The sequence below is a fragment of the Vulpes vulpes genome, chromosome 7, assembly GCF_048418805.1.
Source record: "Vulpes vulpes isolate BD-2025 chromosome 7, VulVul3, whole genome shotgun sequence".
In the NCBI taxonomy this organism is placed as follows: domain Eukaryota; kingdom Metazoa; phylum Chordata; class Mammalia; order Carnivora; family Canidae; genus Vulpes; species Vulpes vulpes.
In genome coordinates this window covers 13110217-13137572 of record NC_132786.1, presented here as the reverse complement: position 1 = coordinate 13137572, position 27356 = coordinate 13110217, and the positions used below count along the sequence as shown (strand labels likewise).

Here is a 27356-nt window from a genome sequence, read left to right as displayed (position 1 = left end):
CAATCCCCCCTCCCACCCCCCCCCACGCAAAACAAAACGCAGTTTCCAGCTCAGTGACATACAGTTAGCTTTTTGGATTCAGTTTTAGCAGCGTGTCTATGGTACATGCTGGTAGAGAATATCATTCAAGAGTAATATTTCCTGCCCCCCCCCCCCCGCAGTGTTTTGGGTTTTTTTGGGAGGGTGGGGTAGGGGGAGGGGTGGGAGTGCTTGGTTCTACTTGCCATAGGACTGGTATTACTGTAAAGTCGTCGAAATCTGAATTCTGCAAATCTAGCCATTTCAGTGACTCTGACCTACCTTTTTGTTTTGTTTTGTTTTAAACAATGATAAAAGATTATGTTTATCGAGCCTCTGATATGTCTCCAGGCATTGGACTGTTGCACTTGCATGATTTCATCTAATCCCCTTTGCACATCTACGGAGAAGCTGCTATTAAGTACCCCAGTCTATAGACTGGTGAAAAAAGACTTGGGGGGTAGTTAAGTAACATCACTGAGGGTTATACGGGTAATAATGGTCGTAAGCCAGTCTCAGGTGTTTAAACTACTTAAAGCACAAGCTAATTCATTTAATTACATCAGATTTTCATATATATATATGAATGCGGGTCATGAAGTTATGTTTTTTTTTTTAAGATTTTTATTTATTTATTCATGAGAAACAGAGAGAGGGAGACAGGCAGAGACACAGGCAGAGGGAGAAGCAGGCTCCATGCAGGGAGCCCGATGTGGGACTGGATCCCGGGTCTCCAGAATCAGGCCCCCGGCTGAAGGCAGGTGCTCAACCGCTGAGCCACCCGGGCTGCCCATGAAGTTATACTCTTACTACTGCTGTCCCAATCTCCCTACCCAGATATAATCTTAAAAACAAGGCTTGCATGTTACACGTGTGGTTAAATACTATTCTTTAGTACATACCAAGTTACTGTCATTAAACATAAATCATTGGAGGAAAGAGGAAAAGGAGTTACCAACAATTGCAAACAGTATATACATTGTATAATGCCTTGTGACAGGAGTGTGTAATCGACAACAGGGAAAGGAATCATTTTTCACAGCCAGGAGTCAGGAGAATATATGTATATTTAATTAAACATCCTAGGGTAGCAGCCTGAATGTCCATAAGTGGATGAGTGGATAAACAAAATGTAGTATATATGGACTATGAGATGTTGTTTGTCCTTAAAAAGGGAATCCTGGGGATCCCTGGGTGGCGCAGCGGTTTAGCGCCTGCCTTTGGCCCGGGGCGCGATCCTGGAGACCCGGGATCGAATCCCATGTCGGGCTCCCGGTGCATGGAGCCTGCTTCTCCCTCTGCCTGTGTCTCTGCCTCTCTCTCTCACTGTGTGCCTATCATAAATAAATAAAAAAAAATAAAGTTGTTTAAAAAAAAAAAGGGAATCCTGTCACATGCTACAACGTAGATAAACCTTAAGAACATTGTATTAAGTGAAGTAAGCCAGCCAAAAAAGGATAAATACTGTGTGGTTCCACTTCTGTTTGATACCTAATGTAGTCAGACTCCTAGAAACAGAATGTTGGCTGCCAGAGGGAAGGGAGAAATGGGGAGTTAATGGGTTACAGAGTTTCTTTTGTGCAAGATGAAAAATTATGAACGTTTGTACTACAACAGTGTGATGCCCTTGGCTACTGGGCAGCTAGTTACCATTCAACTCTACACTTGAAGATGTTTAAGATAGCAAATTCTGTTAGTTCTTTTTTCCTACTTCCAAAAAAAAAAAAAAGCCAAATATCTTATCGTAGACAGGGAAAAAATAGAGGTTGTAGGGTCTAAGACCTATGCTTGAGATTCAGCGGCGTGATTTATTGGTGTTGTGACCTGTTGTCATCCCAGATGAGTAGACATACAGACTTGTTGGTAAGCAGCCATTGACACAGGCCTTCTGTGGCCATCTGGTCACCCCTGTCCTGTTCACAGCAGTGACTATCTCAGACTTTTCCACATTCCTCAAATCTTGTCTTCCAGCTGATCCCTCAGCCTCCTAGTCACAGAGAAAATAGAAGCCTGTAGGCACACACTCTTTTTTTTCACCCTCAAACCTACAAACCTGGATCTATATCTATACTCGTTTTCATCGGTTTTCCTTTGAGTTAAATCCCACCCCTTATGCCCTTCTCCCTACTACCTTTTCTCTCTCGGATATTCACCTCTCTTCTTGCTCCCTTTCTTTCCACTAACCTCTCCTTTGGATCTTGATCTCATGCCTTGTTCCAGTTACTATCCTCTTGCTCCTCTTCACAGTCAGACCTTTCAAAAGATTCATCAGTTTTTACTGATACTATTTCCATACCTCTTCTTCCCCTACTCACTCTAGTTTCTTCCCGTCCTCTTAAACATTAGCTTTCAATAAAGTAAATGTATTTTTCTATTTCTTTTTTAAGATTATTTATTTATTCATGAGAGACACACACCGAGAAGCAGAGACACAGGCAGAGGGAGAAGCAGGCTCCATGCAGGGAGCCCGATGTGGGACTCAATCCCGGGTCTCCAGGATCACACCCTGTGCTGAAGGTGGCATTAAACCGCTGAGCCACCCAGGCTGCCCTGTTTTTCTATTAAGTACCTTAGATATTTAAAAATCTCTATCTTCTGGGCAGCCCGTGTGGCTCAGCGGTTTAGCGCTGCCTTTGGCCTAGGGTGTGATCTTGGAGACCCAGGATCAAGTCCCGCGTCGGGCTCCCTGCTTGGAGCCTGCTTCTCTCTCTGCCTGTGTTTCTGCCTCTCTCTCTCTCTCCCTCTCTCTCGTGGATAAATAAATAAAATCTTTTTTAAAAAAAATCTCTATCTTCTTTAATCTTTTAGGGCAAAGACCAAAATCCGTAATATAGGCTAGGGAGCCCTGCGTGCTATGCCAGTTGCCTCCCTTACCAAACCCTTGATTTTTGTACTCTGGCACTCTTAGCTTTTTCAGTCCCTTGAGAGGGCAGTGTTACCTCTTACCATGTGAACCCACATGCTGTCCTCTCTTCTGGTTGTATGTTTTCAATTCTTAGCCCTCAGTTAACTCCATTCTTGATCCTTCACATTTCAGCCTAATCACTTCCTTGAGATATCCTTCCCTAACCTGACCTCCTCGACTAGGTCATACTCTCTGATTCTGTAATCTCTTGCCTTGGGTACCTCTCCTTCATAAGCACTTGTCAAGTTGGATATTATCCTTACTTCTGCCTATATGATGACTGTGTTTTGTCCCAACACTCTAAGCTCACCAGTACTAACTAGCACATGATAAATGAGTGAATGACTGCGTTTTGCTGGAGGTATTCCTAAACATTAAAGAAAGTATATTTCTCAAATAACGAATCATTTATGTTAAAAATACATATTTAGTAATTTTGAAGAATTTATAGCCTCTTTTTTTCATTTATAATCACACAATGATACTTATGAAAATTAGCCAACCAAAGGCAAACCAGCAAAAAACTCTGTATTGCAGTTACCTTCTGTGATGAGTTGATGTTATTGATAGACTAAGGATACCAGGATACATGGGGGTTGTGGTAGATTTTTGACTGGTTGGTGATGCCTCTCTGCTTCATAAAAGGGGAGAAAATAGAATTTTTTCTCTAGAACTCAGCTTATAATGCTAAGCATGTTCAGTACAAAGACATTTATTGATTTTTCAGAGATTCTGTTGCATATTGTTACTTTTATTTTTTTAGAGATTTATTTTTGAGAGAGAGTATGTGTGCCTGTAAGGGGGTGGGGAGGGGCAGAGGCAGAGAGAGAATCCCAACCGAGCACGACTTGGGGCTCAGTCCCTCAAGCCCGGGATCATGACCTGAGCTGAAATCAAGAGTCAGACGATTAACCAACTGAGCCCCCCAGGCGCCCCAATATATTGTTACTGATAAAGAAGAGAATTTACTTTGTCAGTTCTTTGTCAGAATTTTAAAATACCTGTGGTAAGGCAAGTTTCAAATTTGCCTGCAAGTTTTTGATATCTTTCTTTTTTTCTTTTTAAAAGATTTTATTTTTTTATATATTTTTTAATTAAATTTTTTATATATTTTTTAATTAAATTTTTTAATTAAATTTTATTTTTTTATATATTTTTTAATTAAATTTTTTGGTGTTCAATTTACCAACATACAGAAAAACACTCAGTGCTCATCCCGTCAAGTGTCCCCCTCAGTGCCCGTCACCCATCCCCCCCCACCCCCCGCCCTCCTCCCCTTCCACCACCCCTAGATCGTTTCCCAGAGTTAGGAATCTTTATGTTCTGTCTCCCTTTCTGATATTTCCCACACATTTCTTCTCCCTTCCCTTATATTCCCTTTCACTATTATTTATATTCCCCAAATGAGTGAGAACATACACTGTTTGTCCTTCTCCGATTGACTTATTTCACTCAGCATAATACCCTCCAGTTCCATCCACGTTGAAGCAAATGGTGGGTATTTGTCGTTTCTAATGGCTGAGTAATATTCCATTGTATACAGAGACCACATCTTTCTCCATTCATTGGACACCGAGGCTCCTTCCACAGTTTGGCTATTGTGGACATTGCTGCTAGAAACATCGGGTTGCAGGTGTCCCGGCGTTTCATTGCATCTGAATCTTTGGGGTAAATCCCCAACAGTGCAATTGCTGGGTCGTAGGGGTAAAAGATTTTATTTTTAAATAATCTCTACACCCAATGTGTGGCTCAGACTCACAACCCTGAGATAAAGAGTCATATTTTCTACCGACTGAACCAGCCAGGCACCCCTTGATACCTTTTTTTTGTACCCTGTGCCAATCAGTTACCAGTCCTGGCTTTTTTCTACTAACAGGCCTTTTCTTTTGGTTTTACTGCCCTCATCTACTTTAGGTTCCATCACCTGATTAGCAGTTTACCTACCCTGTCATCCTTGGTTCTAGGCTTGCATGTGTTCTGTGTAGTCCAGCAACCACACCATTGCCCTCTAGTACCAATTTCGTTTTGTCATCTACTACTTGAAACTTTTCTATTTACTAATAGGAAAAATTCCATCGTGGCCTAGAATCCAGACTCAAACCGACTATTCTTTGCAGTTTGAGAGGACCAACAAAATGACCTCTAGGAAAGTCAGCTAGTTACCATCCAACTAGCTAGCACCTGTCACTGGCAGTTAATAGGATCTAGGGCTTAGGTTCTCATTTTTGCAGACCTGAGCTCTTAGTATATCCAGAGTTGTTTGGATCCTAGTAACTCAGAAAAGACAGCTGTGTAAACTAGTATTTAATTTATCGATCTTTAATGGGAATATATCTGCACTCGTACTCATGCTGGTTTGTCAGCACAATTTTTACTCTAGAAATTTCTATGACAAGCTATATTTTTTAAATCAGAAGATTGGCAAGAATGGGAGCAAAGCAGGGAGTGGACTGCTGTTTAAATGAGGTCTTGACCTGCTCATTCCCATTCCTCACATCCCCACACCAAAGACCTTTGGCTTCCTGCCTTGATCTCAGCTTAGAGTAGGCTAGATTCTCCCTTTTATATGTTCTCCTAGCACTCTGTACTTCTCCATCATCTCGTATTATGTTGGTAATTGTTTTCTGGATTCTATGTTTAATATGTTTCTCTGTGTCAATCTCTAAGTTCCTTGAGGACTGGGATCCTGTTTGTCTTGCTTGGTCTATAGTCCTAGAAAGCTCTCAGTAAATACTCGAGTGAATGATCTGGTTTGTCTAGTTTAGTCTGTTTTCTCCCAGCACATTCCCCCTTAAAAAATTTTTTTTCCAGTGTATTGCCTTTTTCTGACAACATTGTTCATAAGACAGTGAACACTTAACACATTCAGTTAGGTTACATTACATGTCATCTTACTGCCCTGGTAGGTTTATTTTTTATTTATTCAAAAAAATTTTTTAAGAGGGAGAGTGCATGCACAAGAGCATGTGAGAAGGGGGGAGGGGCAGCAGGAGAAAGAGAATCTCTCTTTTTTTTTTTTTTTTTGAGAGAGAGAATCTCAAGTAGACTCTTTGCTCAACAGAGACTGTCCTGCCTGCTCTGGTAGGTTTATTTGGGTTTGTGTTTTCTCAGATAGCAGTTAAGCATGTTTACAGATCACCCTTAACAGTTTAGGCTCTAGATAAGTTCCAAGTTTCTGGAGTGACTGGTTTTGACTAGTTTCCCTTTCAGAGCCTTTACAAACACATATATGGGTACCATATCTGTTTGCAAACAGAAACTTAGGTCTTCAGGGAGTGTTATTCAAACAGTGGGTCTAAAATATAGTGGATAAAATAATGGGCGGGTTACAAAGCCTCAGAGTGCATTGATATAATGAATGCATATTAGTATTTTATATACAACTTTTCAATTTTGCACATCAGTGGATACTGGATTGAGATATTTCTTACCATGGGTCACCTCTCTTTAATCTCATTCTGGCTCTTTGAATTCTTCTACCCTCACACCTGTCTTTGAGCCTTAGCTCCCACTTTCCCATGGCTGCTCTTTGTCACCCAGGTTTTCCCAAAATTGCTGCACAGGTGTAGCCACCCATAGAAATTCTTGACGATCATTTTGATCTTTTGAAATCATTATTTTTTGTGGCAACAATCATATTCCCTTTTATTGTGTTGTTATTGAAGTTTTTCACTTATGTATGCTTTGTCTCCAAAACTTGATTGTGAGTTTCTAAAGATCAGATTGTTTCCTCTTAACCTCTGTAATATTCTGTTGCTTATTTATGGTCTTAAAACATTTTTAGGTAAGTGAATTTGGCTGAGTTTAGTTGAATTTGCCTACGTATGTCTAGATGTGACCTTAAGTTCTTCACTTACCAGATGTGTCAGAAGAAACTATTTCTTTTTTTTTTTTTATCCCCAACATCCTCATTTTCCAAGTATTATGCATGGAGGCAATATAGTTTAACAGTTAAGGCACACTCTTTGGACAAACTGCCTGGGTTCATGATGCACCTTGGCCTTTGGGGAGTTTCTCGGTCTCTCTGCCTCATTTTCATATGTATAAAATGGAAGAAGAGATAGTACTGACTCCATAGTGTTCCGAAATAAAATAGTATTTGTAGAGAGCTCAGTAGCATGCTCAGTAGCACATAGCAAAAGGAAAGTGTTACTATTCTCATTACCTTTATGAATCAAAATGTGATCCTTTTGATACATATTTACAAAAGTCTATATTTCTGTTTTTAAAAAGCTACCATCCCAGCCAAAATAAAATGCTCTTTTTCAGCTGCTGAGTTTGACAGAACCTGCTCTTTTGCCCCTACTCCTGCTTTTATTTGGATGATAGGGAAGATTGAAAGGCACTTGTGTTTATTGAGTGCCTAAGATATGCCGGGCACTGTTTGTTTTACCTAGTTTATATCATTGAATCTATTCAACCCTATGATGTAGATGATATCTCTATTATTTATATTCAGCAATTGAAGTTTAAAGGGGTTATTTCCTTGCTCCATGTCACACAGCTGATAAAGTGGCAAAACCATAGCAGATATTCCAGTTTAAAGTCAGGATTTAGGGATCCCTGGGTGGCGCAGCGGTTTGGCGCCTGCCTTTGGCCCAGGGCGTGATCCTGGAGACCCGGGATCGAATCCCACGTCAGGCTCCCAGTGCATGGAGCCTGCTTCTCCCTCTACCTATGTCTCTGCCTCTCTCTCTCTCTCTCTCTCTCTCTGTATGACTCTCATAAATAAATAATAAAAAATAAAAAAATAAAAAAAAATAAAGTCAGGATTTACTTTATGTTATATTAAATTAAATAAAATTGTATTCTCTTGAGATACTGATATGTATGCTTTTATATTAATGTTTGGTTTGTATGTATAACTCTGCATATTTAAAAGTAGCCATGCTGAGCATGACTGAAATGTGTAGACATTAACCTGATGTTATTTTCCCACATGTATGTTTTATTTGATGCTGGTTTTATTTATTTTTTCTTGAAGCTGCCAGTCTGTGGGGTCCTTATAAAGACATTTGGCAAACAGTGGGAAATGCTCTTTGGAGAAGACAACCTGAAGCTGTCCACCTTCTTGACATGATTTTGAAGAAACACAAACCTGATTTCATCTCACTCTTCAGAAACCCAGTAGGAAATTTTCTTTTCTGCTTCTTGGATATGCTTTTTTTTTTTTTTTTTAAAGATTAAAGGGAAAATGAACTCAATACATGTGAATGAAATATATTACTTGTTCTAGTCTTTGATTCAAGGTTTTCTACAAATGTAATTTTTCCTAGAAGCAGCTATTACCTTCTTTTTGTTCTCCACAGAAGTTAATATTGTATTTATCTCTAGCCAGGAGATATCTTAGTAATATTTGAATGCTATTTAGAAGGTTTAGTATATTCCAGAAATATGAGCCTCTTTGGAATTTCTTTTTTTTTTTTTTAATTTATTTTTTTTTGGTGTTCAATTTGCCAACATATAGAATAACACCCAGTGCTCATCCCATCAAGTGCCCCCCTCAGTGCCTGTCACCCAGTCACCCCCACTGCCTGCCCACCTCCCTTTCTACCACCCCTTGTTCATTTCCAGTTAGGAGTCTCTCATGTTCTGTCTCTCTTTCTGATATTTTCCACTCATTTTTTCTCCTTTCCCCTTTATTCCCTTTCACTATTTTTTATATTCCCTCTTTGGAGTTTCTGACCTATAGTTAATACATCTGAGCTTAGTAAGATTGATTATTTTGTTTATTTCTAGGTACACTTTCAACATTTTAACTCTTCATAATGTTATGTAAGTTGTGTTAGCTTAACTAATTAATTCTTGCGTGTCATTAATCACTGCATCTTGAAATCTTTTTCAACCAGGAATAGAATACTTCAGTAGAGGGAATTCATATTTGGAAATTCCTTTCCTTGCTGTTTGATAATTTTCTTTTATAGACTAACAAGACTATCTGAGAACTGTTTGTCTTACCAGAAATGGCCTTTTGCTTTTTAGCTCTTGTGTATTTTTTTGGGGGGGGGGCGGGGGGGGGCTGTCTTTAATAGAAAGAATCCCCAGCCTGGGAGCCAGTTGAGCTGAGTTCCAGTCTCAGCTCTACCACTAGAGTTGTATATGCACAGGGACATCATCTGACTTATCTGGGCATCAGCTTTCCCCTCTTTTTTTTTTTTTTTTTTTAATAAGACTTATTTATTTATTTATCTGAGAGAGAAAGAGCGCTCATGCACGCGCATGAGCAGGAGGGGCAGAAGGAGAGGGAGAGAGAATCTGAGGTAGATTCCATGCTGAGCATGGAGCCCAATGTACGGCTCGATCTCATGACCCTGAGATCATGATCTGAGCCAAAACTTAAGAGTTGGACACTTAATTGACTGAGCCACACAGGTGCCTCACTTTTCTACTTTTAGTAGAAGAGTTGGATTAAATGACCTATGTGGCCTTTTTTAAGATGAAAATTTCCAAAATTTTATGATCCATCAAGTAATTCTGTACTGTATGTCATTTGTTAAATATTTGAACCAAGTAAGACTTTTGGGACTAAGACTACATTTTACATAATATATTAATAAAGTATCCTTAGTCTTACTAATTGATTCAATAATTCATATATCCATTTGTTATTTCCCACTTGCAGACCGTATAGTTTTTATTTACTAAATATGTAATTGGAAGCATTCCTTACAGATTTGAAAAATAGTATGCTTTTATTGTGTGTGTTTTTTTCAAAATTTTGTATTTCAAAGTTTAGCAAAAGCATTTATTGAGAAGGCAGTCATAGCATAAGTGCTGAAGGTAAATAGGTAGTGGTACATCATAAAGGTCTAATTGAAGGTTTTCTGATAAGCAGTACTTCCATCATGTTACTTGTCTACCTTATCATGAATTAACTTCTCTAGGTAACATTTTAAAACCTTTTCTCCAGTATACAATTTTCATTCCATGATTTTATTTACTTTTACCATTGCAGCCCAAAAATGTCCAACAACATGAGAAGGTTCAGAAAGCCAGTACAGAGGGAGTCGCTATCCAGGGTCAACAGGGAACCCGACTTCTTCCTGAACAGCTCATTAAAGAGGCCTTTATCCTTAGTGACCTTTTTGATATTGGAGAATTGGCAGCTGTTGAGCTTCTCCTTGCTGGTAGGTTGACATTTAATTGAACCCGTGGTAAGGTAGTACAGAATTATAAAGTCATTCACTCAGGGTTTAAAGTCTTGTATCATTTAGATTCCAAAGTAGTTTATTTGAAAAACCATATTCAAAGTATTTCCTTTTGTTTATCTGTGACTAATGGGAGAGCTTTAGTGATTGGATTTGTTAAAGGTAATTTAACTTTTAAGATAGGATTTTACATGGTAATTTACTAGCAAAGAATCATTGGCCGCATCTCACAAATTTTATAGCACAAAGAATTTGTTGTCATGTGATGAATAAGAAAGTAAGTTCACGGGATCCCTGGGTGGCGCAGCGGTTTAGCGCCTGCCTTTGGCCCGGGGCGCGATCCTGGAGACCCGGGATCGAATCCCACGTCGGGCTCCCGGTTGCATGGAACCTGCTTCTCCCTCTGCCTGTGTTTTTGCCTCTCTCTCTCTCTCTCTCTCTCTCTGTGACTATCATAAATAATAAAAAAGACCTGAAATTAAAAAAAAAAAAAAAAAAGAAAAAAAAAAGAAAGTTCACTGCTTTTTTGGAGTTCCTTTTTAAGGGGGTGATTCAGATAATGAATAGGTTAGAAATAAGGTAATTTTAGTAATACTGAGTACTAGGACGAAAATAAAAGGCGATGTGATATAGAGAGATGGGGGCTGCTAGGGGACAACTCTAGATTACTTAGAGAAGGCTTATTTGGGATATTTGACCTGAGACCTATATGATGATAGGGTATGAGAGTTTTTGGGGAAGGGTGACCTAGACAGAGCAAACAGCAAGTGCTTGAAGTTATGCCAAAGGCACAACTAAAGAATAAAGAGACCATGGGTAAAAAAGATACAGGCACCTCACAAAGAAAGGGGAGGGCGAGGGAAGGTGAGAGAGCAGGAATCAGATTATATTCAGTCCTGCAGGCAAGGAAAACTATTTGGATTTTATTCTAATTGCACTGGGAAGTTGCTGGCAGGGACTTTAAGCAGATGAGTTACATAATCCAGAAAAATTTTGAAATTATTTCTGTGGCTACTATATAGAGAAAAAATTTGAAATTTCCCTAAAGTGAGCAATTCCTTTTCGTTATAACAGTGAGCCTTAGGAAGTAGCCATGTGGGCAGTTTATTTTATTTTATTATTATTATTATTTTTTATTGGAGTTCAATTTGCCAGCATATAGTATAACACTCAGTGCTCATCCCATCAAGTGCCTCCCTCCGTGCCCGTCACCCAGTCACCCCATCCCCCCACCCACCTGCCTTTCACTACCCCTTGTTCGTTTCCCAGAGTAAGGAGTCTCTCATGTTCTGTCTCCCTCTCTGATATTTCCCACTCATTTTCTCTCCTTTCCCCTTCATTCCCTTTCACTATTTTTTATATTCCTCAAATGAATGAGACCATATATTGTTTGTCCTTCTCCGATTGACTTCATTCAGCATAATACCCTTCAGTTCCATCCACGTTGAAGCAAATGGTGGGTATTTGTTGTTTCTGATGGCTGAGTAATATTCCATTGTATACATATACATGTGAGCATCTTAATTGAAAGGAAGTCTCATGTGTTTAGAGATTATTTGAGAGAGAGAGAGAGAGCATGTACCTGAGTGCACAAGTGGGGGAAGGGGCAGAGGGCCAGAATCTCAAATAGATTCCCCACTGAGCACAGGGCCCCACAGAGGGCTCAATCCCTTGACCCATTAGATCATTACCTGAGCTAAACCCAAGAGTTGGGCCCTTAATGACTGAGCCATCCAGGCTCCCCAAGAAAGTCTTATGTTTAAAGATATCATATGGCTTCCAAAATCCTTTTTGACCTAAGGCTGCATTAAAAGAAGTATGATCATGAGAAGCAGGAGGGTAATTTTCCCACTCTACAATGGAAATATTAACTGGATAGGCTTGAGTTTTGAGTTTAACTCACAACATCATTTAACAGACATTTATTTATCTTGTGTTTACCATGGGCCAGGCACTGTGTTAAGACTCCAGGGATAGAAACATGGATGAAACTTAGAAAAAAAGAAAAAAAAGAAACTTCAATTAGTGTAAAGGAGCCCATAGTCTCGTAATTGAGAAAACATGGAGACAAATAATGATACAGTTAAGTGCATTAATGCTAGTTTATGGAAGATTTAGTGATGGTCCAGAGGCAAAGGGATTAAGTTGACTTTAGGTTGTAGAGAGAAGTCTTCACAAAGCTCACCAGGCCTAAACTAGGTGCTGAAATAATGAGTAGGCACATGTGTGGAATAGATGTGCACTCAGGAGGACAAGAGGGTATCTAGGCACGAGAAATGGCTGGTACAGAGGTGTGAGATGAATTTGCGAGCAGGAGAGAGTGGAGTGATTGGGCTTGGAGGAGAAGACAGCCTTAGGAAATGAAACCCAAACTAAAAAGAACAAAAGAGGAACTTCTTCAAAGGGGAGCAGCTGAAAAGGCAAGTGAACTGGAAACATAGGAAAAGGTTATTTACTTTCATAGAAAACTCTAGGGGAAGAAACTTCCAAACATTTGAAAGATTTCATGTGTAAGAGAGGAAAATGGGCATTAATATCATGAGATTCAGTGGGCCCCCGTGAGACCAGAAGATCGTTAGCCAGTATGGAAATCCTAGATGAATGTGAGATTGAGTTTAGGAAATGGTGAGTTCTGTGTTACTGCTGGTGTTCCAGCACAAGTTGGATGGCCTCTTTAAGTTGTGGAAGGAGGAAAATGATAATGAGTGTTTGGACTAGAGGACTGTGGGACCCCTTAAACCCTGAGATTCTGGGATTCTGGGAACTGAACATTGGTATAGTCATTTTTGTCTCATCCTAAATACATATTAACCAAATTATTCCTCAACTCCTTTTTCTAGGAGAGCACCAACAGCCACACTTTCCTGGTCTCACCAGAGGATTAGTAGCTGTTCTTTTATATTGGGATGGAAAACGGTGCATTGCAAATTCCCTGAAAGCCTTAATACAGTCTAGACGAGGAAAGACGTGGACCCTTGAACTCAGGTCTGTTTTCTTCTTAGGATTTCTTCTTTGGGCTTTATTAGAAATTACTTGAAGAATTATTATTTTAATTATTAGAAATAACAAAAATTTCTCCTTTTTAATATATGTAATTTAAGTAAAATGTCTAACATAATTGAGTATTCTGCAGAGAATGATAGCTTAAAGCTGATTTATTTTGTTTGCAAATAAAAAATAATTACTTATGGTTAGAAGTTTATTGATGCCTAATTATCTAACAAGGATGAAAAGAGCTGAGTTATAATTCATCCTCTTTTTTTTCAGTAACAAAACATTATTGTCAAGAGCATTTACTATATCTGTATCATGAAGTGTAGACGTGACTAGTCATTATAACTTTCTCCATTGATTTTTTTTCATTACAGTCCAGAGCTGGTTTCCATGACAACACGGTTTACAGAGGAGTTGATGGAGCAAGGATTGACTTATAAAGTCCTTACTCTGGTGTCACAGATTGATGTGAACAATGAGTTTGAAAAACTACAGCGGGAGAGAGGTTTGGGCAGTGAAAAACATCGAAAAGAGGCAAGGGTTTAGTGAGATCATTTCGTGGGTTGTCTGTGTCAGATCTCAGGTGAAAAGTCATGACGTTTAGAACGTTCTAACATTGAAGTGTAGCACCTGTATCCAAAATTGACATAGCTGTTTCTTGTCATTTATGCTATTGTAACTCTTTTTCTGGAATGAATGCTTCAAAAAAATTGGTCATTGAATAAAGGTGCTTGGAACTTAAATGAGGAATTTACAATAGGATTTGTTTAGAATTCTAGAGGGGAGATTTTAGCGTTACTTGTGGATTCAGATTTATGTAATTAGCTTTGTAAAAGGTAGTTTACTTTCTGGATTAAGACCAGGCTTCACTGTGATTTATGTATACTGATAGTCGTACATTTTTATCTCTAGGTTTCTGATCTCATCAAGGAGTGCAGGCAGTCTCTGGCAGAAAGCCTTTTTGCCTGGGCTTGTCAGTCACCTTTAGGCAAAGATGACACTCTGCTTCTTATTGGACATTTGGAAAAAGTGACAGTTGAGGCTAATGGCTCCTTGGATGCAGTGAATCTGGCTCTTCTTATGGCGCTTCTATACTGCTTTGATATCAGTTTTCTAGAACAAAGCACAGAGGAACGAGATGGTATTGGATCTTATACTTATTAATGCCTTTATTTTTAAAAAATCAGCTTAAATTGTGGAGATTACATTTAAGAAGGGCAATATTTTAACTACTAAAAGGAGAAATTTTATATTTTATTCCTATATTCTGTGTAATTCATCCATACTTGAATATTTAGATATAAGATCACATTTTAAAAATATGCACCTGTTAGATATCTCTATTGTTCTTTTCAATTTTGGAATAGGAAAGTGGTAAAGGTTATGTAATACATGTTCATGAATTTTGTATGCCTAATTGTTTATTTCTTTACATTTTATTCACATTGCAAACTTTCACCAAAATATTCTAAGCAAGGATAACGATCCATATTAGTAATATATTATTTTTGATTTATATTGTCTCTGAAGAAGATAATATTTTTACTTGGTAACCTTATGAACGATTACTGCTCAGTAATGAGGATCTCAGAAATGATTCCCAAAGATGATTTGAAGATTATTGACTTTTAACATCCTAGATATTTATACTTACTTGAACAGTTTTCACCTGTCCACTTTTGATTGTATCATCAGCATCTTCTCTCAGTAGGTTTGTAAGGAGTATAGACATTTTCCACTCACGTTTAATGATTATCCTTCGGCATTAGGAAAGGCTTATGGAAAGCATAAGTACCCCTTCCTTCTAGTCAAATTGTCACGTGGTGCTTTGTGTGTCACAGAACAAGTGGTAACTGTGCTCATATAGGAATGCTGCCAATTAATGCATTGGTCATATTTCCTGTTTTGAATGAAATGAAGCATAGAATTAAGTAGGAGTAGGATGTGTTAAGGGAAGCTTGTAAGTGTGACTTTCAAAAGCAAAATGAAATGCCTGGAAGATTTCGTAGGCTAACATGTAAGGTTTTGTATTAGGTTGTAATTTTATCAATTTAGGATGCTTATATTAATCAGCTCATTTTAATTATAATTTCTTGTTGGTTCTGTATACGTTTGGTTAAAAATGGGAGAAGTGACTTATTGCATGTATAGTAGTAGTCAGAAACTTAAAATACAGGAAATTAAAGAATGTGTTCTTGGTTAAAGGTTGGGAACCACTGATGTCAAAAAGAAGTACAAGAAAATAATAAAGTAAAATAAATGAAATTTTAGGTGTCAGTGGTGTTTCCCATGTTAGTATTTATTCAGAATCCTGTGCTTGTTTGAAGTGCCACAGTATAATTGAACAGTAAATCGAAAATTATTTATTTTTTAGCAATTTCCTTCGTTATAATCAGAGTAGATACTTGTCTGCAATTTGGATCCTTTGTTTTAGCCAGTTTTTGTCTGATCTGTTAATCAGGCATTTAACTAGTAAAATTCTTTTCTTTTTTTTAAGTTTTAAGTACCTCTACACCTGACATGGGACTCAAACTCACAACCTTGAGATCAAGAGTCACACACTTCACCAACTCAGCCAGCCAGGCACCCCAAATTATATCTTTTTTTATTTTTTTTTTACGATTTTGCTTATTTATTCATAAGAGTCACAGAGAGAGAGGCAGAGACATAGGCAGAGGGAGAAGCAGGCTCCCTGCAGGGAGCCCAATGCAGGACTCGATCCCGGGTCTCCAGGATCACACCCCGGGCTGCAGGCAGCGCTAAACCACTGAGCCACCGGGGCTGCCCGAGAGAGGGAATCTTAAGCAAACTCCATGCTCAGCTTAGAGCCTAAAACAGGGCTCAATCTCATGACTCCAAAATGATGATCTGAGCCAAAATGAAGAGTCAGATGCTTAACCAACTGAGCCATGCAGGTGCCTCTAAAGATTTTATTGTTAAGTAATCTGTAACACCCAATGTGGAGCTTGAACCCTGAGATCAAGAGTCACACGCTCAGCTGACTAAGCCAGCCAGCGCCCTGATATATTTTAGAATTTGTATACAGAAAATGACTCTCTAACTGTTTTTAAAATTTTTTTATAGTACACTTATTTAAAAAGACATTGCAAAAGATAGAATTAAAATTTAGAATTATTGTGGGTTGCCTCTTTCAGTTTTAATTTGTATAGAAGTTTTCTGGTAATGTATTTGTTTTGGTTTGTCAAACATTATTGTTAATTAGCCATAGTTATTTGATAAGAGCACTCTGGTTTTCTGATTTGTAGACATTATTCCTATATATCAAAAGTCCAAACTTCTCTACTTTTTGGTACATTTTTGTGTTTCCAGATATGATTCATCAGCTTCCACTGTTGACAGAAAGACAATACATTGCAACAATTCACTCTCGCCTACAAGACTCACAGCTTTGGAAACTGCCTGGCCTGCAGGCCACTGTTAGACTTGCCTGGGCACTGGCATTGAGAGGAATATCTCAGCTACCTGATGTGACAGGTAAATTGATTGTAGGTAATTTAGTTATGGGAAAGAACTTACCAGCTTTAAAGGTGTGTGTGTTTTGTTTGTTTGTTTGCTTTAAAGGTGTTTTGAAAGAGGGGTTATCTTTGACATATATAAGCATGAGCACAGGAAGATACCTAGAATTATGTTAAATGAAGCTTTGGAATGTGGTGAAATAACATTTTTTCCCCATTGTATCCTAAAAGAAATTTTATGAAATATTTCCTTTTCTTAGAGTCAAGGACAGTGCTCTTTTAGCTTCTTTTTTTACTTAAGAGTATAAAATTTGAAATGATAGTATCACAATAATTTTTAAATTAAAATTTACGATTTCGGGCAGCCCGGGTGGCTCAGCGGTTTAGCGCCGCCTTCAGCCCAGGGCCTGATCCTGGAGACCTGGGATCGAGTCCCACGTCCGGCTCCCTGCATGGAGCCTGCTTCTCCCTCTGCCTGTGTCTCTGCCTCTCTCTCTCTCATGAATAAATAAATAAAATCTTTAAAAAAAAAAAAAAATAAATAAATAAATAAAATAAAATTTACTATTTCTTTTTCTTTTTTTTTTTTTAATGTTTTCCTCCTTGGTTTTCAGAAAATAATTTTTCATGATTTTAAGATTAGTATTATCTGGGGTGCCAGGGTAGCTCAGTTTTAGATTAAGCATCTGCCTTTGGGTCAGGTCATGATCCCAGGGTTATGGGCTTGAGCCCCACACAGGGCTCTGTGCTCCATAAGCCTCTTCTCCCTCTCCCACTGCCTGCCACTCTCCCTGCTAGTGCATTCTCTTCTCTCTGTCAAAAAAATACAATCTTTTAAAAAAAATTTTTTTTAAATCTAGTATTATTTTAAAATAAAATACATTAGGGCTACCTGGGTGGCTCAGTTGGTTAAGTATTTGACTCTTGATTTTGGCTCAAGATCTCATGGTTCATGGAATGGAGCCCATAAAGCTCCTCACTCAGTGGGGAGTCTGCTTGAAGATTCTCTTTGTCTGCCCTTCCTCCCTCTTGTGTACACACAGGCATGTACTCTTTCTCTCTCTGTCTCAAAAAAAAAAAAAAAAGTCATTTCTTGAAATAATACAAATTTTAATAAAATAGGAATTTGCAAAATTAGTTCCTACTCTCTTTATAGACTTCCGAAAAACTTATCAAACATATTTACTACACTAACTTATAATGTGTTTGGAACTTTACTAAACTCCAAAATTTGAATAAACTTTTTAGACAGTAGTACTCAATTTACATTAAGATATTAATGCTGCTTTGTTACCTGAATCTTCAAGAAATAGTTCTTAAGTTGATCATCATGTGATTTAAATTCTAGTATTTCTGAATTCAAGGGAAGGCTTGTAATTAGTCACTATTATTAATAGTTAATTAGTAATTTTAATAATAAGTATTAGTTGTCATAAAGAACGAAACTATTTCATTCTCAAAGAGTTTTTATGGTATGGGTAGATAGGCAGGCTTTGTTTCAGAATGCAAAAATAGAACATAAAAACCCATCTGTTTTCCTCGGTTGAGACTCTTGGCTTATATCTATTCCATATGACCCTTTTCAAGGCTATGAAAATGTAGTTTGAGTAGCACACTTTGAATTTGGTCTGTATGACGCTCAAGCAGAATAAACTACATAGCATTCTTTTCCAAAGCCAGATTACCACAAAGTTACCTAGCAGTTTTATGTGTAAATTTAAAAGGAGCAGCAATGTATTTCTTGATATAAGGATTCAACAGCACCTATGACATACTTTTACCACAAAAATTGAATGTAAGTCAGATCAAGTCTCTCTAGATCAAACTACTAATTTTTAGTATAATCAGAGGACAGTGGAATATGTTAACTGTATCACTGGGATGAATACCAGACCATATTGTGGGAACTCTACAGGCTGAAAGTCCTGTGTCTGCAGCAAATAAAGGGGAAGGGAAAAATTAAAAAGGTACAGGAAGTGCCTACAGATATATCAAATATAATCTGTAGATCTTATTTGGATCCTGATTCAAGCAAACAAATTGCACAAAAGACAAAATTAGCAAAAAACCAAACTAGAATCTTTTATAACATTTACGGGACAGTTGTAAATTTGATTACTTCATGGATATTTGATACTGTTGGTTTTTTTTAAGATATAAGTGTATTAAAGTGTAATGTTTGTGTGGTTTATTTTTCTTTTGTTTTTAAGTATCCTTTTGAGTCGTATACTGAAATACTTATGAGTGAAATGTTAAATTGTCTGGCATTTGCTTTAATCTCATTTGGGAATGCATGGAGATGTAGATGAAATATGATTGACTATAAAGGTGTAGCATTGAAGTTAGGTAATGGAGTTTGTGGTGGTTCATTAAACTGGTCTATTTTTAGATAACTGTTTGAAATGTTTCAAATAGGGGCAGCCCAGGGGCTCAGCAGTTGAGCGTCCGCCTTCAGCCCAGGGCATGATCCTGGAGACCCGGGATCGGGCTCCCTGCAGGAGCCTGCTTCTCCCTCCGCTGTGTCTCTGCCTCTCTCTCTCTCTCTCTGTCCCTCATTAATAAATAAATAAAATCTTTTTTAAAAAATGAAATGTTTCAAATAAAAAGCTGAAAACATGTACAAATAGACCAGTTTGTCTTTAGGTTAAGGTTTAGTTTTTCAATTTTTGCTACTTCATTATCAAATTAGAAGAGTTACATAGGTGGTCATGTTCAGGTCTTGGACTCGCTTACTAGCTCTGAAGACTTTCTGAATGATTAAGTTCATTTCATTGAGATTAAAGCCTTAGCATTGTTTTCTTCTGTTAATGTTTTGATACTAACTCCCTGACTATTTCAGTGTTATACACATATGTCTCAAGTAATTTCTTACTACTCATGATGTTATTGTGAAGAGCATGAGATTTTCGGGGTTTTCTAGTGTACATTTTCAGTAGCTCTTTTGAGTTAGTTACAGTATTACACGGTCTTATTTTATGCATAGCACATGCTTGAAGGTTGAGAAGATACCTGAGTTTTGAACCATCACAGAGTATTGGGAGATATTACAATTTCGTTCAATAACTTTTCCTCCATGTGCTGATTTTCTAAATATATTTCTAGCTCTGGCTGAATTTACAGAAGCCGATGAAGCAATGGCAGAGCTCGCAATTGCTGACAATGTCTTCCTGTTCCTCACTGAATCCGTAGTGGTGTCAGAAAACTTCTATCAGGAGGAGTTTTATATTCGTAGAATCCATAATCTCATCACAGATTTCCTGGCGCTTATGCCAATGAAGGTAGGTTTAATAATGTAGGATAAGTAAAGAGTAGTAGAAAAATTTTATGAAGTAGTAAAACTGATAATTAACTTTATGTTTTGGAAACTAATAAAATCTTTTATTGTAGACCATAGTATGACAATAGTTGTATTACAGCTTTGGAATTTGTAATTCTTGAAAATGAAATAAGACCTGTTAATTGAGAATAAGTTAAAAGAACAAAATATTTGATACTGAGAATAGCTTATAGGGAGAGAGAATAATAGGTAAATTACTACGTGCAGAACACTATTAATGCCATGAAACCCCAGGGATCAATTATACATGATTTGGAAGAGGCATAGTAAAAAATCTCCAGTTTTATAGGTAATTGTTTAAATTCTTTTACTGTAGTGAAGAAATGGGCTTCTGCATGGATACAGGTAATGTAATGGAAACTAATGCAAAGACAACTTTAAAATAAAGAGTTCAAGCTGTAAGTTTGATCCAAAAAAGGATTTTTAGAGCCATTTCATACCGTTTCTTCAGAGCATATGCTTTTTGTGCAATTTTTTGCCAAGGAAGCCATCAAAATGGGGCAGGAAATAAATGAGGGAATAAGCCCTATGAACTCACTTTTTATGTATATTTTAAAAAACACCCTAAAGGACCTACACTTGTAATACTGTTGTGTAGGTCTGCTACCATACCTACTGAAATACATAAGACAAATGGAAAGGCTACCTCAGATGGCAGCAAACATTCAAGGAGTGAAGTGCTTATTTATTATTTAATGAATTAAGTGTTTGTTGAGTTTCTCCTGTACTATACTAGGAGTTGTGGAAAAGAAAAGTAAAAGTAAGTAGGAGACTCATTCCTTATCAGCAAAGAATTTATAATCTAGTTAGGTTAGGTAGTAACAGTAAGTAAATGAGAGGTATAGAGAGTAAACTGCTATGGGTTTATTTAGGCTAAGAATAGCCCCGTCAGGGTTAGAGTAGTCAGGGAATACTTCAACATAACTTGAAGCCTCAGGAACCTTGAAGGGCTTGATAGAAGAACATCACAAGATTTTGGAGTAGGAAGAAGTGTGTTAATCCTTTCATTTTACATTTGCAGAAATGAAGCCGTAGAAAGATTAAGGCTTAAGCATGTCCTAATCAGTAGTAATCCAGATGGGACTTTGATTATGGGAAGATAATCATAAATAGCTTGACTAGCGTAAACAGTGAATTCACATGATCGAGGATACTGGCATTTCTTTGATATAAAAGGATTTAGGTTATTTGTCTCTTCTTGAAGGAGCTTTGGTTTGTGCCTATCAGTGAATTTGTCCTTTACATTCAGATTGATGGATATAAAGTTATTCTTAATATTCTTTTATTGTACTGTTGTGTCAATAGGATCTGTGATGTTTCTTCTGTCATTCTTGAATTTGGTAATTTGCGTTTTCTCTTTTTGCTTATTAATTAACCTGGCTAGAGGTTTATCATTTTTATTTAATTTTCTGAAGAACCAGCTTTTGGCCTCATTGATTTTTCTTGTACTTTGTTTCCTGTTTCTGATTTCTGCTCTATATTGTTTTCTTCCTTTTGCTTTGGGCTTAATTTGCACCTCTCATTTCAGTTTAAGGTAGAAGCTTAGAGTATTGATTTGAAACCTTTCTTTTTTTTAATACAAACACTTAATGTTACACATTTATCTCTAATGTGTTACATGAATTTTGATATGTTTTCTTTTTTGTTTAATTTAATGTTTTGTAATTTTCCTTGGAACTTGTTTGATTAGTGGATTATTTAGAAGTGTTGTTTAATTTCTAAATATTTGAGGACTTCCAGGTATCTATAATTGATTTTTAGTTTATTTTTGTTGTGGTCAGAGAACATGCTTTATAGGATTTTTTTTTTTTTTAGGTTTATTTATTTATTTATTTATGATGGAGATAGAGACACACAGAGAGAGGCAGAGACACAGGAGGAGGGAGAAGCAGGCTCCATGCTGGGAGCCCGATGTGGGACTCGATCCCAGGACTCCAGGATCGCGCCCTGGGCCAAGGGCTGGTGCCAAACCGCTGAGCCACCCAGGGATCCCCGCTTTATAGGATTTCAATTTATGTTAAATGGGCTGAGATTTGTTTTATGATTTAGAATATGCCCTATCTTGGAAAATGTTCTGTGCACACAGGAAAGGAATGTATATTCTGCTATTCTGTGGAGTATTCTGTAAATGTCAATTAATGTTAAGTCTTCTCTGTCCTTACAGATTTTGTATACTTGTTCTGATGAATATTGAGAGAAGAGTATTGAAATCTTTAGCTGTAATTGTGGATTTGTCTAGCTTTTTGTTTTGTTTCATTTTGAAAGAGTAGTTTCTTATATCAGTTGCCATTTAGTTCACTAAGGTAATGGTTCTCAGCCAGAATAATAATGTCCTTCAGAAAGTGTTTGGGAACTTAGTGGCACCATTTTTCTTTGCTATAATGTCTTTGGTGGAGTTATTGGTGGCTCGTAGGTAGTCCAGAGTTGCTAAACTGTCTTGCAATGTTTAGGATGATCAAGCCAGAGAAGAAATGTCCTGCCCAAATGCCAGTAATGATCCCATTGAGAAACACTAGTTAAACTCAAGTTGGAAAATGCATTGAAGTGTTAAGATATTATAAATTATGGATAATAGTATCACAAAATTCCTAGTATATTTTTTTATGTCATTAAAGTGGAATAGATTTTTAAGCAGTTTTTCTTTTATATACTCACTTTTAGACAGTTGTCTGATTTTTCTGATTTCAGTATTATTAACCTGTATAATAAATTTCCATATTAAACTCTATATAACATAATATGCAGGTGAAACAGTTGAGGAATCGGGCAGATGAAGATGCTCGAATAATTCACATGAGTATGCAGATGGGTAATGAACCTCCCATTTCACTTAGAAGAGATCTGGAACACTTAATGCTCTTGGTAAGCCATTATAGTGAATGGATGGTCATCTCTCCCTCCTTCCATTATTTATTCCCTAACTGTGGAAAGTTTCATGTTTAATATCTAAATATACAAGTGAATTCCATAAAAATGTAAATTTTCATTTAAAAGTAATTGTTGAAAAAAAATAAAAGTAATTGTTGAATTGTAGGCATTTTCACCTAGTCTTTGCTTACACTTTGCAGATTGGTGAGCTATATAAAAAGAATCCTTTTAATTTGGAGCTTGCTCTCGAATATTGGTGTCCCTCAGAGCCTCTTCAGACTTCCACTATCATGGGTTCTTACCTTGGGGTGGCTCATCAGCGACCCCCTCAACGCCAGGTGAGCTCTTAGTTTTTTACTTTTCTACTCTGGTATGGCAATTGGGAGTCTTGAACCATGAAAAAAAATGTCATTTCTTGATGTTATTGCTGTTAACACAAATGACCATTTGTGTAACTTAGAAATTTACACTTTTTTCTTCCTTAAGGAAATTTGAAACTCTTTAAGTTTTCATCATTTTGGAGTTTATGTAGTTATAGTTAGCCTTTTGTAACATATTGGTTATGTGTCAAATTGTAGACAGAAAGGTGTCTAGTCTTTGTGTCACTTATTTGAATTTTATTGGTATTAGTATTACTCTGTCCTCAACAGGAATGACAATAACCAATATACATCATTTTTTAAGATTTCTTTTTAAAGATTTTATTCATTCATTCACAAGAAACATGCATACACACAGAGGAGAGGCAGAGACACAGGCAGAGGGAAAAGCAGGCTCCCTGCAGGGAGCCCAATGTGGGACTTGATCCCAGGACCCTGAGCCAAAGGTAGATGCTCAACCACTGAGCCACCCAGATGCCCCTAAGATTTTATTTTTAAGTAAACGCTGCACCTGGCATGTGGCTCAAACTCACAATCCCGAGATCAAGAATCACATACTCCACAGACTGAGCCACCCAGGGGGCCCCCAGTATACACCATTCTTAACAAATTGGGGAAGATAGGAGAGGTATAAAAACTAGAAGGAAAGACTTAGAAGTTAGAAGTGATGACAAAATACCTATGAGTCAGTAGATGATACTGGAAAAAGTCCATTTTCTATTCTATATTAAGTATGATACACAGTAGCAAATAAGATGGATTACAGTATCTACATGTTTTAGGGATTTACTATATTAGAGGCTTTCATGCCAAGTAATTTTCAGTTATGCTAGAATCTGTGATCAGACACCTTTTTACTGCATTTCTTATATTTATTGTTTCATTTTTTTCTCCCCATTTACAAAAATATTTTGGAGAAGGGTTTATTAAAATTTTTTGAAGATTAAAAAAAATCTTTATATTATTTCAAACATATGGACAAGAGAATAATTCTAATGAACACCCAACATCTTAATTTAATAGCTGTTAACACTTGCCTTGTTTGCTTCGTGTACTGTTATTTTTACTACCTTTATTTTGCTGAAGTATGTTGAAATTATAGACAGCATGACGTTCCACCTCTTACTAGATAAATATATCTTAAAAATAAGGATATTCTTTTTTTTAAATATTTTATTTAGTTATTCACGAGAGACACAGAGAGAGAGAGAGAGAGAGAGAGAGAGGCAGAGACACAGGCAGAGGGAGAAGCAGGCTCCATGCAGGGAGCCCGAGGTGGGACTCCATGATCATGCCCTGGGCTGAAGGCAGATGCTAAACCGCTGAGCCACCCAGGGATCCCCAAAAATAAGGATATTCTTTTACATAATTAGAAAATCATTGTTATACCTAACAGATTTAACAGTGATTTCCAGTAATCTGTAACCTTTTCAGTTCTGAATTCCAACCAATGAGCCTCGATGTCTGAATAGCATTTTTGTTATTAGATCTAAGGAATAAGCAAAATACCAGGAAAAACTAAAGTGGATTTACAGAATGAGAGTATAGGAATTTGGTATTGGCTTAACACAAAACAGTATGTTTAGGTTAGCACCCAAAATTCTTTCAGGTTCCTAGGTTTTGTTTGTTTCTTTGCTCTTTTTAAGATTTATTTGAGGGAGAGTGTTCATGCACCAGTGGTGGAATGGCAGAGGGAGAAGGAGAAGCAGACTGCCCACTGAGCAGGGAGCCTGATGTGGGGCTTCATCCCAGGACCCTGTGATCACGATCTGAGCCAAAGGCAGACACCTAACCTATTGAGCCACCCAGGTGCCCCGGTTTCTAGGTCTTCATACTAAATTTAACTAGGATTCAGGAACCCCATGTTCCAAGCATATCTGAGGACTGGTTAATTTTAGAGGAGTAAATTTTTAACATTGCCTTACCTATTTAAAATGTGAGTAGTACTTATGTTCTATGACATTGAGATTTTTTTTTAAACGTGTACTTTATATTCACAGAAGTATTCTGTAATTGCATTAAATTTTTTTTTTTTTAAGATTTTATTTATTCATAGAGACACAGAGAGAGAGAGAGAGAGAGGCAGAGGCACAGGCAGAGGGAGAAGCAGGCTCCACGCAAAGAGCCTGACAGGACTCGATCCCGGGTCTCCAGGATCACGCCCTGGGCTGCAGGCAGCGCTAAACCACTGCGCCACCAGGGCTGCCCGCATTAAATTGTTAATGACATCTTGAAAAAACAATTTTTCATAAGTAGAATACCAGATTCGTAAATCAGAGCACTTGATTAGCTTTAGTTCATCTGTAGTCTTTATTAGCTAGTCCATAAGCTTTACGTAAACTGTTGATTTTTCCCTATTTCAGGTTGTTTTGTCAAAGTTTGTTAGGCAAATGGGTGACCTATTGCCTCCAACGATATACATTCCATATTTGAAAATGCTTCAGGGATTGGCTAATGGGCCCCAGTGCGCCCACTACTGTTTCAGCCTGCTTAAAGTCAATGGTAGTAGTCATGGTAAGAAAAATCTGGATGTTGTCTAAGTTTGTTGGTGACATTCTTGGGTTCACTATCCCCCTGCCTATTAAAGAATATTGGTTATTTGTACTAGGTTCTACCTGTATAAATTATTTTTATAGTAATGGGAAAGAGTACATTGGTAGCTTTATGCATAGTGATGGTCTTACAGATTGGACAGTTTTACTGTGTGCTTTATAAAATGTTATTCAATTAAGGAAATCAGAATTGATATGTAAAAACTTTGAAGAACACATCTGGTACTTAAAATATATACCCTTGCCACATGAGTTTTATTTTTTGTTTTTTTAAGATTTAAAAATTTTATTTATTTGATAGAGGGCTCGAGCGAGCATAAGCAAGGGGGTGTGGCAGAGGGAGAGGGAGAAGCAGGCTCCCTGCTGAGCAGGGAGCCCCATGTGGGGCTCAATCCCAGGACCCCGTATCATGACCTGAGCCGAACGCAGATGCCTAACCAGAGACACCAGAGACACCCAGGTGCCCTGAGTTTGATTTTTTAAATTCATTTTCATAAGTACTTGTTTTTCTAAATTTCTGTACTTAGATTTTCTCTGTCCACTCTCCCAATTTCCTCATTTAATTTTCAGGCTTGAGTCTGGTTAAATTGCAACACTGTAAAAGAGAAGAGAAAGAAATAGTTACTAAGTATCTGCTTTGCTAGGTGGATATTATTACTTTCATTTTTACATGTGAGGAGACTGAGGTTTAGAGAAGTAATTTAACCAGGGTCACAAGGAAGAGCGTGATTGGAACTGAGATTTGCCCCACTCCAAGGCCAGTGTTCTGACCACCCTGTCAAGGCCTACTTGTCTTGCCCAGGACTTGGTATATAGCAGAGTAGTATAATTTACAAATCTAGACTGTACTTCTCTCTCTTCGGGAATTTAGGAATTATCTGATGGGGAAAGTAGCCCTATATGGTATAGCACGACACAGAGAACTCTTATGGATATAAAGTAGATAGCTGACATCCAAAGTAATTTGCCTTTGCGTTTATATGGACACCACCCATTCTCAGCCCTGAGGAAAAATTAATTGAGTTTTAGCTCATAGATGAATTCTAGCCCTTTTTCAACACGCTACTTAATTGAGACAAAGATTACTTATCTAGGACAAAGGTAAAATTTATTGCTTTAAATTTATTTTCTCCCTCCATTTCCAAGGAAATGCTTAGGCATTTTTGAAACAAAATTCTGTGCTTTCTCTACAGTTGAAAATATTCAGGGAACAGGTGGCAGTCCTGTTTCCTGGGAACATTTCTTTCACTCCTTAATGCTTTACCATGAGCACCTCCGGAAGGATCTTCCAAGTGCAGATAGTGTCCAGTACCGTCACCTTCCTTCACGTGGAATCACCCAGAAGGAACAGGATGGATTGATTGCTTTTTTACAGCTCACCTCCACCATCATTACTTGGGTAATTATCATCCACATCATATGAGAGTATAATTTTGTTTTCTAGCACAGGGGCATCTTAAGAAACTCCCAAATTTTCATGAAATGCTTGAGGTTTATGAGTGATGAATTTTGCATATATGGAATTCTATTTTTAGGCTCTGTGTTTCTTTATCTTCAGAGGGTTTAGCAATGGTAGCCCAGTTTATTGCTGTCAGCTAGTGGGAATATAATAGCATATGCCTGAAGGAAAATAGGCAAAGAAGAATCAGTTGTGGATGCACATCCTTCTAGAAGGTCT

The 27356-nt window shown here is 37.5% G+C and overlaps 1 protein-coding gene across 5 annotated transcripts in view; it reads left to right on the top strand.

Moving 5' to 3' along the window:
* NUP205 (nucleoporin 205) overlaps positions 1-27356 on the top strand; it is a 115765-nt gene that overhangs the window by 36663 nt on the left and 51746 nt on the right. For 4 of the 5 annotated variants that reach the window (XM_072762967.1, XM_072762966.1, XM_072762965.1 and 1 more), the window contains 11 exons: positions 7908-8050; positions 9879-10050; positions 12912-13056; positions 13440-13599; positions 13978-14206; positions 16396-16560; positions 19644-19819; positions 22624-22740; positions 22947-23084; positions 25490-25640; positions 26872-27077. In XM_072762967.1, the coding sequence (XP_072619068.1) occupies positions 7908-8050; positions 9879-10050; positions 12912-13056; positions 13440-13599; positions 13978-14206; positions 16396-16560; positions 19644-19819; positions 22624-22740; positions 22947-23084; positions 25490-25640; positions 26872-27077 (1802 nt within the window). Of the gene's footprint in view, positions 1-7907; positions 8051-8662; positions 8699-9878; positions 10051-12911; positions 13057-13439; positions 13600-13977; positions 14207-16395; positions 16561-19643; positions 19820-22623; positions 22741-22946; positions 23085-25489; positions 25641-26871; positions 27078-27356 lie in introns of all 5 variants that reach the window. The other variant, XM_072762968.1, reaches the window with a different exon arrangement.